At 28.7% G+C, this 15,592-nt stretch overlaps 1 protein-coding gene across 2 annotated transcripts in view; it reads right to left on the bottom strand.

Moving 5' to 3' along the window:
• Positions 1–14,409, bottom strand: part of LOC132952687 (dopamine receptor 1-like) — a 231,798-nt gene extending 217,389 nt beyond the window's left edge. For both annotated transcript variants that reach the window (XM_061025064.1, XM_061025063.1), the window contains exon 1: positions 14,020–14,409. Coding sequence is in view for 1 of the 2 variants with exons in the window: in XM_061025063.1 (XP_060881046.1) it covers positions 14,020–14,085 (66 nt within the window). In the remaining variant the exon portion in view is untranslated. The remainder of the gene's footprint in view (positions 1–14,019) is intronic.
• Positions 14,410–15,592: the final 1,183 nt, after the last annotated feature.

Raw genomic sequence — 15,592 nt, 5'->3', positions numbered from 1 at the left:
TTCGCCGTGAAGCGATCTACTGTCATCGTGATCTTCATCATCTGTCACGATATTATATACCGAGATCCACTACCTACAGGCTACAGATAATTATCATCATTCATCTTATTATTTTAAAAAAATAGCATTTATAGAAATAATAATAATAATACTGCAATCTACCCGATTCTAGCCTCCTGAAAAATTCCAATAGTCCATACATTTTATAGAATATAATTAATATATTATTAACCATTTCTAGATTTAATAATACTACTATTATTATAATACCATTAAGATATAGAACTATTAACCGTAGTTCAGCGTGAAGTTTACTTTTGTATGATAAATATAGTATTATTGTATTTTATTTGTACTAAAACTTTTTTTATGATGAAGTACAAAAATATAAAATATTTAAAACCAAATTATTATTAGCGTCTTTACAACAGAAAATAAAAACATTGTTTAATTGATAATTATTGTTACACAAATATACTGTAGGTAAAATTATTTGAAAAAATATAAATTATGATTTGTTTGTTTAAAAGCTTTCAATATTATTGTTGTAAACTGTTAAGCTTACAGGCTGTTTAGCTGATTACCTTTCGTTTAATTTCAGTGTTACGAGTTAGTCATTTATGTATAATATATTAATATATATACATTATACATGCATATGATTGAAACGAAAATACTTTTTTCTGATTTCAAAGTGAAAATATACCTAATATAGTAATATGTGTAAGTATGAATGCTGAAGAACAAGTGATTTAAAAATCACTGGGTCGAAAACCAATTTTAATTATTTAAAAGGTAATGCAATTGACTTTATGACGTTAGCGAGATAAGGTTAAAGAAAAATTTGTGAAAAATTTGTGGTAGACGTTCGAATTACGCCTACTCCACAACACGTAGGTACCTACGTCTTAATGACAACTTATATCCATTCCATTCTACACTGACACACTGTTCACATTTATTGCCTGTTAAATCTCATCTTGTTACGTTATAAATCGACTATAGAGTGCCTTGTTTTCATAAATCAGATAAACCCATTCAGAGTGTATATCGTATATGTACTACTAATCAGAATAGATAGTAAAATGTTCAAAATTAAATTTTATTAGCGTGGTGTAGGTATACAAAATGAATCACCAAGCAAGCTCATTCCTCCCTTTTTTCTTCAATAATGCAGTTATTCGAAATTTGATTTTTAGAATTATTAAATAAAATATAAATAAAGACCAGATTTGTTATTGTTATTATTTAATATTTTTTATATTATTTTAATTTTTAGCGGAAATTTTAATCAAAATTTAAACGAGTAGTTTTTTTTAGTTATTTAGCATTGTGAATAGCTACAGTATTAAGAATAATAGATCCATGATAATGGGTTTGGAGGATGTGGAAGCCATGACCATGGTGATTTGAAAAATGTTTGTGATCAATTTTAATCCATCAACATTAATAATTTGTAAAAATTATCCTAGACCCTAGTATAATAAATACTAGTTCCAATATTACATATACTTAATATTTTTGTTTAAACACTAAAAGTATCCTTAGACATATTAATATAAACATTTTAATAAGTGAGAAACTACTAGTTTGAATTTTGAATTAGATACATCAACATTTTCAAAAAAATATTCTGCTAAATAATTTACAGTGAAACGGGGGGATTTTTATTTGAAACACACAGGACAATTTTTAAGTAAAACAAAAAAGCTCAAGAATATAAAAATATGATATGTAAATATATTTAAAAATTCAAAAAAAAAAACAGATTTTTATTAACTGCATTATTGATGAAAAAAGAGGATGAGCATACTTGGTGAATCACACTGTATATATTATCCATAATGGAAATTTAATTTATAGAAATACCTATACGATAATTAATTGTATTCTTAAATATGTGCCCCGGGTATCTTATTATATTAAGAGACCCCTTGAAAGCCTTGTGAGATCCTTGGTGGCTGTTGACAAGATTGGTTAAAATATTTTTATTTTTTTAAAGGATGTTTTAAATTGCGGAATTGAAGGTGACCACTATTGTGTGTCATTGTTTTTTTCAGGACAAAACATCAAAACGAACTATTATTATCTAATTTATTATCCAATTATTCACCCGTTTAAAGCTTAAATAAATAAATAAACTATAAGTCATTACTATGAAAATATGCTTTTTAAAAAATTGATATTGATTAATCGGAAAATTTGATAACAAACTTACGGGGCGTGAATAAAACCAATATTTTTGATATTTTATGTATATATAATGCTCCGAAAGTTTTAAATATTCCCATAAATCGATGAAAATCAAGTCTAGCTACAACTTTGAACAGGTAATTTTTCGATCCTACCAATTCCACCAATTTTCTTAAGTGCACAAAAACATGACAGCAAATTATTTGAGAAGTTTGCAGCAATCATAATAGTTGTAACAGAGTTTTGCTCGGTATTGTTTTTAAAATAAAATTCTTTATCATGACTTTCAAATTTAATACCACACCTGGATGACTGAATGTAATACAACAACCTCTGTTAAGACCCCAAATCAACTCGGTCAACCCAAATACTGTAATAGTTTTTGTTTTCGATTGAATTAGTTATATTTGTCATAGATTTGATAACTTCAATTGAGCAAAATGTTGGTCGAAAATATAAAATATTAAAAATCGTTTGAATAATTAATTACTTTTGATTATTTCTAAGTAATGCATACAACGTTTGGACTTAGTTCTTGTAGAAAATCAGCGAAACTGTTTTCATTTAGTCATGTAGTCTACATTCAATACACTATCTGTTATTTAAATGAACACTCTCATTAACTACAGATTCGTTAACTTTTAACACTTCCGATCAATTGTTAACAAATATAGGTCATCGAATTCGTTAAAAATAATAATATAGAATATCTACTCAAGCCATTTTGTGGTTTATGAATAGTTAAGTACAGGATTTGTTTGTGTACAGTATAGTTCCTCTTGGTATAAGAATAATATAATATAATAGTTGTATTTAATATTTCCCATCTATAATGGTGTCCCTTTACTTTTGAGTGGGAGAAAAAATATTTCTTAAATGTTTTTTGGTGCATTAAATTATATAAGGGTAAATAAAGATTTGTAAATTAAACGCAACTTTCACGATGCAATTACATTTGTAACTGAGATACAACAATAGGGAAAAATATGTGCATGGAAGAATGGAAGTATATAGTAGGTACGCTGACAGTATACATATAGAGTACCATTTAGCTGCTACAAACAAACAAAAAAAAATGTGATATTTTCTTTAGTGCGTTTTTGAAAGGTCGATCGAAGAGCGTAACAAAAGATTAACGGTTTATAACAGATTGTATTTGAATAAAACTTTTCTCTGATGATCTCCGTTTATTTTTTTTAATCACATAAAATATTTTGCTAAAAAGTCATCAAACTCAACTAACTGTGAAGATCAATTATAAAATATATAAATAATTAAATACGTAAAATAAACGGGCAAACAATAGAAAAGTAATACTGCACGAATACATGAATATAAAACGATTTACCTATACCACATACCTAAGCACTCTATTATCTTATTATCTTATAATCCTATATTTTCACTATGATACGAATTTGGGTCATAACACTTCATTCTGAATTATGCGGTCATTCGGGGTGTACGGTGAATACTATTACAAAAAAAATAGTAATTAGTATTCATATACAGTAATATTATATCACTTTCAAAAGAAACTATCCCAAAAAATAGTCATTTTTTCAACAACGAAAATACTAAAAGAAATATTATTCGATGTATTATATGGTTGAATTTTAGTAATGGTATTAAAAAAACGTCTCTCCGAAAGAATTAACATAATTTTCTTCATCTTGATAACATTCATATTATTATAGTAATTGTACTGTTTTTTTTTCAAACCGAAGTGTACACAATTCATAAAATTTGCATTTTTCAATCACGTTAAACCATTGTAAGACTTGATAATAATTTATAAACATACTATATAAAAAGGTGGGTAAGTGGATGTCACTCTGATGTACAGTAGGTTACAAGTGGGTTACTGTAATGGATAGTGTTAAATTCGAATTCAATGATATAATATAATTGTATAAGAAAAACGATTCTGAGCGAAAACAGTCAGTCATCAGCCTATGATATTACTAAGTATTATTACTAAGTATTACTAAGATGATATTATTCTGAATAAAGTAATTTATATATTTACCTATTTACGTAGAACCTTGTTTTAAATTTTCAATCCGTAGCTATAAAAGTTGAACATTTTATAAATTTTTGACTGCAAAATAATCATTAAATTTTATCGAAATTCGAAATTTAAATGCTTATAAAAAAAAATGTTGCCTATGTATGTTCAATATTTTTCAACTGCTATTGTAACAATATATCAGGAGCCTTCTATTAAATTTGCAATCTTTTTTAACCAACAAATAAAATGTTATTGATATTTATAGAAAAAAAAACTAAAAAAATTGAAAACTGACAATGTCCGTAAACAGCTCAAAAAGAGTCTAAATATTTTCAAAATTTTATGGTGTATAGAAAATGAAAATATAAACGTTCAGTAAAATTCTCATGTATTTAATATGTATTCGTTTTTGAATAACAATAAAATAATAAAACCGCTGCATGAGAAATCGAGTGAATATCCAATATTGGAAAAATATGAATTTCAAACGCTCATAAAAATTTAATTTGATTTGTTTGTAGACTTTTTTTTTGATAACGTAGACAAACTTATGAGGAATCTTGTATTACATTTTCAAATCTTAGATTTAAAAAGAAAAATTTTTATGAATTCTCAACTCAAAATAATTTGCTAATTTTCGTGATTTTTCCGTATTTTCTTAATTTTTCTTTTGTTTTTCTTAGCGCTTTTGAAAACTACTGGGAAATTTTTACTTTTGACCCCCCCCCCCCCCCCAGGTACCAACTAGATTCACTTTTCTATCAGAAAAGATACTGTTGAAGAAAATCTAAACATTTTTACTGTCCTAAAAGGTGATGACAGACACAAAAAAAATAAAAAAAAACGTTCCACTCAGAATCTAAAATTATATCAATTAAATCTTAAGAGGTGTACTAATATGTTATTTTATTTGTAGCAATATTCAACATAAGACAGTGGGAATATTTAAAATTGGTTGTTATTTCTTTAGGTAAGTACCGGAATGGCGTTACTTGCAGCCGGAATAATATTAAAATACTAAATTATGTGTTCAACTACATTTCGCATAGTAATCGTATACGACGTTTAATAAAATGCCTCTGTTTGAATTCAGAAATACACCAATTCTCTTCCTAAAGGTGTGTGGTAAATTTCAATTCTTATGAGCTGGAATTTTCATTAAATTGAAAAAGTGAACGGAATAGAGAAAATTCTTCATGTGTAGATGGGAGTAATGATATTTACTTAACAAAACTTTATAAAGTCTAGGCCAATGAATAATTCATTTTTGGTTAGACAATAAAATTGATTTCGATTAAAATGTATACCACACAGAATCAACAATAATATTTTATACATATAAATACATTATTTAAATTATGATTAATTAATATAATTAATTTTTTTCGTAAATTGCTGAGAATATAGATAATTGGCTAGATGAATTAATTTATTTCGTGTAATATTACAATATTTAACATGCAAATAAATGTATAAAAAGCTTATAGCAAAACACTTTAATATAATATTTAGGTATTTAAATTAAACTGTACATTTTAATATATATTGAGCAAGTATGCGAAATGGAAAAACTTTTTATTGTTATTGCCTATTTATAGTTTATACCACATTACTAATAAAGTAAAATCGAGAGTAAAATAAATTACAGTAATGATTAAAAGTAATATAGTTATATTATAATATAGGCTAACGGACCATCTCCGCTCAGGATTCGAATTGCGATGATTTATCATCGAGTTCAAATTTAACACATCCATGATGAACAATAGTGACATTTTAAGTCAACATTTGGACGAAATTAGATATTATTTTAACAAAGAATAACGGTTTTAGTCTATTTTAGATTATTTTGTTGTAATATATTATATCTAACGTATATTATTGTATTTTAATCACACCATATAACATTTTAAATTTTTTCGGAAAAAATTAATTGAACATACCGCATTACTGATAATAAAATAAACTACTTTAATAGCAATATAAATACGTATATCAAAAAATACACTTTAGTTAATGTAATATATTATATTCGTATTGTACAGTGGAATGTAATTTTTAGTATAACTTTACTCATACATCCGTGATTCATCACTATATTCATTAGAATAATTACAATGAGGGAACGAGATTACAATAGGTACTAGGAAATTTGATAATTCTTTAAAAACCATTTAAATATAATAATCAGGTACACGGACAGAATCTGTGAAAAAATAATTATAAGATTGATGAGTCGGGGCCAAAAGACACATTAATTATATCCTATAGGTTTGCGACATTAAAAAAAAAACCCAGACTAAATAATATTTTATTAATTATTACGATTAATGAAACTTGGGACAATAGTAATGACGTTTAAACAACAGAAATCGCAATGGAAATCGGTACCTTCACCAAGATCCGAAAAGCTCGAAAGGTTGGTTTCAACGTGAAAACAATACTTTTTCGTTTGTTTGATATTAAAAGCCTACTTTATAATAAATTTGTTCCAACAGGTCAAACTGTTAATCAATCTTATGACAAAAAGTTTTTATCCAGTTGAGAAATTAAATTGAAAGAAAATGTCCCATAAAGTTCCAAGCTTGAACGTTGTAACTACATAAAGACAATGTGCCTGTTCAATACGTATTGTCAATTCGTGAATTTCTCTCCATAAAAATGAATCATCTTCATTCCTCGTCGTCTCTTATTCACCTGATGTTGCATCGAGTGATTTTATTTTTCTTAAAATTAAAAGGATTTCAAAAGACAACGACTTTATGAGGTAAAGCAATACAAACAAATGCATACAAAGCGAATGTGTCATCAACTCACTAAACTATTAAATTTAAGAGTTTAAACTGTGATTTATAAAGTGGAAAGGCCACAGTGATTAAGACGATCCTTGGTTGGTAAAACTTACAGTTGATAACATTTTGAAACTTTAATTATTTTGATTATATTGAGTAATATATTATAAATAATGCTTTTAATGGCTAAACAATTTCTATTTTATAGTCACCGGTATCTCCACAAAACAATTTCTTCGAAATATTTAACGTATCATTATTAATATGTATACCACTGTCATGTGGTGAGTCGAGCGAAGCAAAACGAGTGCCGAGTGCCGACTACTATAATAGATCTCTGTATCGTATGCTATTCGTATTTTTTTAGATTTATTATATGAATATCATTACATCCATACTATACAGTATTGTAGTATACCATATTATTATACTAAGTAAGCCCCAGTACACTTTAGTTTGGATGTACCTCGATTCGATTCGATCGCATTTTTTTATGCTGGAGTGACGTTATAGTTAGGTTTTTGGGGTCGACTGTACTTCAGTACTGTTAATGGACATAATATCCATTATCAGTAATAAAGCACACGTTTAGTGATGTAGCCAAATTGCCTATCTAGATCGCCGTGCAATCATCATTTTAATATCGAGATGTACCTATTTAAAAAAAATAGGTACTGAAAATGTGGATCATTCAACGTTGGTGAAAATATTGAAATAAAACGAATGCAACGTTCACGAATAAATGTAGCTAATTTATAGTATAAAAGAAGACTATATGTATATATTTTATGAAAACATTTTTTAAATGTAGATATATTTTTTTACCGCTTAATAAGTACTTAATTAATTTAACCGAGTTCACCTATCTTTTATGAAGCATAATCAATTTTAAAATTAGTATATAAACATATAATTTAAAATAAGACAATTCAGTACAACAACAAATATAATTGTTATTATAATGACATTTATAGATTTTATAAAACATTTAATAATAACCATTTTTTAACCATTTTCTTATCACTTAATTGTCAGTAAATATGATTTTTAGTTTATTCCAGCACATTCGTGTATTATAAAGTAATTTACCAACTCTACCGACATATACAAATCATTGAAATTTAATTTCGTGAATCAACATATCGGCTGTGATTTTTGTATTCAAATTAACAATGAAACTATATTTCAAAAAGCTTTCAATTTACTGTGCTGAATTTGGTGTTATTTCCTATCCCATCTGTTAAAGTCTAATTATTTATTAACATAACTGTATTCATATGGAATGCATAAATGTGTATTTCCAATATCCATTTTCAAGGATTATATACAATCAAACTATGTGTATAAAACCATGATCCGTGATTAACTACTGTACTACTGTACTAGGTTATTATTATAACATGCACGATAAAAATAAGTGTTAAAATTAAAACAAATATATTATATTATATAATATTGATGAGAAAAAAATTGATAAAAATCGGTAGTTAAATAAAATGTAATATTATTCCGATAATGTTTACAAAATTACATATTTTTGCTTTCATTCGATTATAACAGAATATGTAGCAATCATAAACAGTCGTATAAATTTAGTATTATTCTTAAGTGCTGTTGAAACGAAATCATCAAAACTATACAATTGAAATCCAAATAATGGCCATTAATCGATTTTGACAGACACTCTTTACTCTAAGAATAGGGATCAGATAATGAATAAATTAAACAGAGTAAGTGAGCTATGGGAAGTGTCAATGAATATCTTCGTTTAATTTCCTACAGAACATTTTATGGAGTTTGAATTATTGATATAAAGACTTGAATTTACCAACGTTTTAATCAAATCCTACTTATTTCCAAATTGAATTTTGTCGAACAATAGTATATGTTTGTTATTTGTACGAACACTTAAACAAATATGTATCACGTTGAAAATAATATAATTCTAGAAACTAGTCATATAAGTATTAAAGAATTATATGATAATTTAAACGTATGACGAATATATGTATACCTACTTAGAAAGTTAGACGTGTAACTAAGATATAGAACTAAATTGATGTACAACTTAACTTTAGAGCTATTGTTTATTTTTACCAATATTGATTATTTGCATCGTTGATAAGACGGACTCGTATAAACGAATGGTTTTTATTAAAACTAAATGTACTTTTTATTTTTAGGAACTATTTAACTTTACCCAGAATAATTTGTATTATAATATAACATAACTTGCCTTTATCGACAGTTATATTATTATCACCAACTTGTGGATAGTTTAATAGATATTTTAACAGCTTCACTTCAACTTTGCTCGATATTTTAAACTTAATAATAATTCAAGGATTTGTGACTGAATGCAAACACCGAGCAACATCGAGCCACACATTTGTATTAATTTGAATAGTATGAACAGGTTATGTTATCAACAAGTGGTTTATGAAAATTCAAAAATAAAAGTCATTGAATTCCAAACAATATAATTTTAGTTTTGTATTTTACTACGTTTTTTTGTTTTTTAACTCAACAATATTGTTATTAGCTACAGATTTGGATACAATATTTCTGGAAAATAAAATAAAAAACAAATAACTGGAATTCAAGACGGCTAAAATGTAAAATATATTTTGTAATGATAATAATACACATCACTTCATTAGTTCATTATATTTTAATATTTTTGTCATCAGATAGGTGTCTAAATCAGTTTTTTAACTTATTAAAATGACTTACTGCAACAAAATTATAATTTATAACAAAATAAAGATAACATAAAGATAGTTGATCCAAATAATTTAATCAAAACTATGATTGTTTGCCACAGTGATAAATTTGCCTTAATCAAGTCACGTTTGTACATTGAATGTAGTTATACACGTATATTATGATATATATTTGATTAAACCAACGTTCATTTACATATAATACTAAAAGTAAAAGTTGTGACGATTCAAAAACAAATGAAATATCAGATTATTCCAATGTTAATATCCCAAAATTGTATTTAACAAAATATAATATTATAATACTCTTATTAAGATATTTCATTAACGCATTTATTAAAACTATTTTGTTTTAGAATATTAATAAAGTACCTATAGGTAGTAATGTAGTATATAAAAATTATGCGGTTGAAATTGTTTTAATTGTGTTGCGATTCACAATGATACCTAGGTTTTTTTTAATAAACTAATGTAACATACAATTAAAAAATACTATCCCACAAATGTATAAATTCTTGATTAATTGGTTTGTAGTTTAAAAATGTTTAAGCTACTAGATCACGACTATACCTAACTTATTTTGTGCGTTAAAAATTAATTGAATAAGCTACTGTGTGTATATTTGCACATTAGTTGAAATTTAACAAGATTTTTTACAGTACCCATATGCACCAAATGACAAGTATAACAATTTATGTACTTTGTTTTTAATATACGATTAATATTAGTGTAAACATTATTGGTTTGAATTCCAGATTCTTATAACGAGCCATTAGATTTATCTCTTATTATTATATCTAACGTTCAACAGCGGCCATATTTTTATTTTTAAGAGCTTTATTTGTCTCTACAGGAAAGCTTTTGAAAAAGACTTTCAATCGTAGAACATTATATATCCAACTTCTAATAATGATTTCAAGAATATAAGATGATATAAAAGACTGACAGATTCTCCACCCCTAATTAATAACCATATTAGTTTGTGAGCAATTATGACTTTGAACAAAATTAATGTGAAATTCAAACTTTTTAGTGTTTATATTTTCATTTACACCGCCAACTTTTTACTTTTTAGTTCAGTTCTGTGTACTTATAAATACTAAATAAACAATAATATACCAAAAACAAGTCGGAAACATAGATTGTTAAAATTATATTTTTTACTAAAATGTAGGTATAACGTAAATTGTGTTTTTAAGAATAATAATTATCAAATTAACCGAATAATTCAATAAGTTACAGCATTTCAATTATAAAATTTGTTTTCTAAATGAATGTTTCAACCCTGGTATTATTATTATTATTATTATTATTATTATTATTATTATTATTATATGCTCGGAGGAAAACGAATATTTTGGAATGGGATTCGTAAATATTATTTTGCCCTACTCACTATCCTATAATACAAAGTTCATGTCTGCGCGGCTCTAATGTACAACGTCGTTTTCGATAATGCGATCCATTACCGTATAGTTCCACGTCGGTAGACGTGCGAAAAAATAATTTGCACACGAATAGAATAGACTCGATTTTTTTATGCTACATCCAAACCGAATGTTTTACAAACGTAATAAAACTCCCATTGGAAATTGACATTTATGGGGGCGAAATATTTTGTTTGGTTTTCGTCTTGTCCTTATCGAGGTAATTCGGCGGCGTTCTCGCGAATTCTGTATACATTTTAATCTTGTATAGATTTCTGTTTGGATACATTATTATTATGAATTCGCAGTTTTATTATTATTTTTCTTCCTACCCTAAAAATGTACCTATATACAACACCAGAAAAATTACACAGAACTGCGTATATAGTATTCATAAATCGTTATGGCTCGCTTTTTCGATAATAACAATATATATTTATACACATACAAACACACTGATGGCGGTAGAAAAAAAAGGTAATAATTGCCCTTGTCTCCTCTGGCGAACGGCGACGATATATTTCGATATGTAAATTTTATTGAAACATCAGTGGTGTACATTTTCAAAGCTCAAACTATATTCTGACATTTAAACTATTTTTTTTTTTTTCATTTTTTAGTTGTGTTGTTTCAGGCGTTATGCTTTAATATTATGGTATATGCGGCTGTTTTCCTTGATATATTTACATTTATGTAGACAACCAAGTATTTAGCACGTTACTCACCCTACACAAAATACAAAATTAACATTGTGGAGAACAAAACAGAGCAATAAACCGTAAATATATACTTATAGTATACAGTATACTAAAATGTGTTGCCTTGATAGTTATTCAGTCCTTGCAAAAATAGGTACTTTGAATTAATATTTATAACATTTCAAAAATTAAATTTTTTAAATTTTTTTTATTTTGATTTAGGCATAGCTTAGGTTAGGTATAAAGTAAAATTGCATGGATTGGTTATTTTTTTTTTCAAATCAATTTTATTGAAATACCCAAATAATTTTAAAATAATCACAAAAAATACTTATAAATTGCCAGTGATGCAGGTTACAATAAACAATCACTTTCAAACAATCCGAAAATAGTAAAAATTAATTTATCTGTGGAAATCAATTCCATTGCATGCTATCCAATATAAACAAGAAATGCATAATAAAAAGTAATCTTTAAGAAAAAAATTGATCTATTAGTGAAACGTATTTGTTGATTAATAAGACATTAAAATCATCATCATTCTAATTCTAATCACTTGGTTGATAAAATACAGAAAAGTTCAATTCTATGATTATTGAATGTTAAAAATAATTATTACTAGTCATTAAGTATCGAAAAGATTCCCTTATTTTTTTAAATTAAATTATGTGCAAATAATTTAATGTTATATTATTTCTGTTTACTTTACTTTTATGACAAATTATAAAATTACACACATTAAACACGCGGAAAAACTTTACCCGAGCCTTTTGAAATGTGTTTCTACAAGTGCAACTTACAAAGTAGCATTAAGATTATATTGTATGGTAAATATACTATCGTTTATTTCTTATAGCCACTACGGGTGTCTCAGGAATATAAATATGTACACATTAATTATTTAAACAACATTTCAAGAAAATTTATAATTCCATTGAAAATTGTATTGAAATGTACAAGAAAAATAACTTTACTTTTTGTTACTATTGTCATGTATGAAACATTATAATATTTTGATTTTAGTATAACTATACAAATTGGTTTTATAACAATTAAATACCAAGTCAGTTTATTAAGAAATATATTTAGATTATGATTTTATCTATACCTAACATGTTAATAATTTAATACCTATATTCTACATTTCTACGTAAAGTAGTTTCATTTAATATTATTAATACAATTATCGAAAATTATTTTCAATATCATATATAAGATTAGAAAACTATTTTTACGCATTTCTTTTGTTATAATTGTGTTTACTACGTATCATTATTGTCATGATATTAAGTGAGGTACCAAAATTCGATAAGACAATGCGATGGAATAAATTATAGCATTCCATAAACAAAAAAAATTGTACACGGTCAGATATGTTGTACCTATATATTATGTGCAGTCAGTGTGTTATTGAAATACACCCCACAGCTATAATAGGTTAAGTTATAGATATACCACACGGTGTACTACATGGATGTACTAGAACTTATAAGTTAGCCAACCACCTATCTATATATACGTCGATTTCGATCTCGACAACTTACTAGGCGTGAACCAATCTCCGCTATACAGAGATAATATACTGTACATACCGTGTCTTTACCAGATAATGGCGATACACGGAGCAAGTCTTACAATATTATTACACGTAATACGACCGGTCGGCAGTCGGTCTTGGCCGCTCGCGGGAAAATATACATATTACAACACCTAATTTTATAACGCGTCTATTATAGACTATAATAGTCAACGTCGACATTCAACCACTACAGCAGGTGTCATTGTGATTTGATAATATACGTTCTACTTGCAGGCCGTGGCGTGTTCACTGAGCGTGACCAGCCGGGTGATAGATCACTCCTCCAGAGCCTTTTTATTTTTATGTTTTAATAATAATTCTTTTGTGCCTCCTACTATAATGGTGACAAGGTTTTTATAGAAATATTTTACAGTTTTATATTTTATTCGCTGGATCGAACAATAAATTCCAGTGTAAACGATTTTTTGTCCAATCTATGTTAAAGTACTGTGGTCTGTGAAGGGAGATTTTTTTTTGTCGTCACACAGCGGTGAAAGAAAACCATATAAATCCATCACTATACGGCACTGTATGCCTGGTTAGGTTACCAAATGTTAGGTTAGGTCAGTAATACGTTCTATAATGTAATGACGTACCTGTAACAAGACGTACACTTCCATTTGGTTTGAACGCGACGGCGTGCTGAGCGATTCGCGTGACATCCAGTCATTAGCGTGTCATCGTCGGCGCGCGTGCACGTGACCCGTCGGGTGGTGAACGGTTGAACGGCGTACCATGTGCGGGCGGAATGGGACGAGACGACGACAATGGGTGTTTGGCGCGCGGTGGATACCTGTTGCGGGATCTAAGAAATCGCGTGACGCGGTGGGACGGATGAGACCGTGTGTGTCGCGGGTGAAGCGGATCACCAGAAGCAGCACCGGCAGACACGAAAACGACGGAGTAAGTAGCCGGTGACGACGGTGATTACGGCGGCGGTGGCGGCGACGGCGAATGACGGCAACGTGCACGCCTTGTACGCGGCCCGAAACTTTGTGCTTCACTGTCGTGCTTCTGCGGCGGCCGCGGCGTCGTTGTCGTCGTCGTTGTTGTCGGCGGTGGCGGCGGCGTCGGCGTCGGTGGCGGACCGGTAGACGATCTGGCGGCGGCGTCGTTTCGCTGTGGGCACACGCGCGCACACCATCTCCGCGGATGGGATACATTTGAATTCTGTGTAAGGACATTAACCAATTTTTCCATCACACTTATAGTTGATTTGGACAGTAAAGTAATAAGTATACGCCGCTGAGCCGAAGAATTAATATATTAATGAAAAATGTTTTCGATGTGTGCAGTTCAACAATTTTGAAAAATTGGAAATCGACTGATTATAGCGTTTACATAATATTATATCCATGAGATCCGTTTTTCATATCATCAATTAAGTACGTCAATATAATGGGGACACTCAAGGGTATAATGTATTAGACTGTTTACATGATTTGTAGTTAGAAAACTTTAATTTTTATTTCGTTACCAATTTTTATAACAAACTTTTTTGTTAAAATTCTCTTTTTATATTTCCAAATAGCATCATAGAAGGTAGTGTTTTGTGGTTGAGCATAATATGAACAATACGTTTTTATGTTGCTTTGCTAGTTTCAGTTTTATCGAATTTGTTCCCTATAGTTTTGGCCCTCTCAAATATGTATCGCACTGTGCGACCAACGCAATCGAAAAACGAGTGTGAGTGTGTGCATCGAGGTGTGCATGCACACGGCCTGTTTTTTGCAGCGATCTTTAGCACTTCCAGACGCAGTCGAAATCATATTATAGCGTTCCTATGGCACATGACCTCGCGATAGAATTCGTATTTATCGCATTTCCGTTAGAGTTGGTTTTATACGTAGGCAATAGGTATACCACCCGTCACCTCGGAGGAGATTTTTAAGCTGTAAACGTCCCATCACTGCGACTGCCATCAAATATAATTTTATTATTTAACGTCCCGCAGTTTATTTTTTTGTTTTTTTTTTCACCAATTTGTTATTGTCAGACGACCAATTGTTATTCCTGTCGGTGTGAATGTGAAATGAACTGCCCGATTGCTGTGCGACGTATTATGATGATACTGAATTATAAGGGTTCGGCTACGTGGTGGGAAAAATGCTCACTCTTCTAGCTATTACACTGCAGGCAATGTTTACAAATTAATCACAACGAAATGTT

This window comes from Metopolophium dirhodum, chromosome 9, assembly GCF_019925205.1.
Source record: "Metopolophium dirhodum isolate CAU chromosome 9, ASM1992520v1, whole genome shotgun sequence".
Taxonomy (NCBI): Eukaryota; Metazoa; Arthropoda; class Insecta; order Hemiptera; family Aphididae; genus Metopolophium; species Metopolophium dirhodum.
The sequence above is the reverse complement of the archived record's forward strand: the minus strand, read 5'-3'. Positions and strand labels throughout refer to the sequence as shown.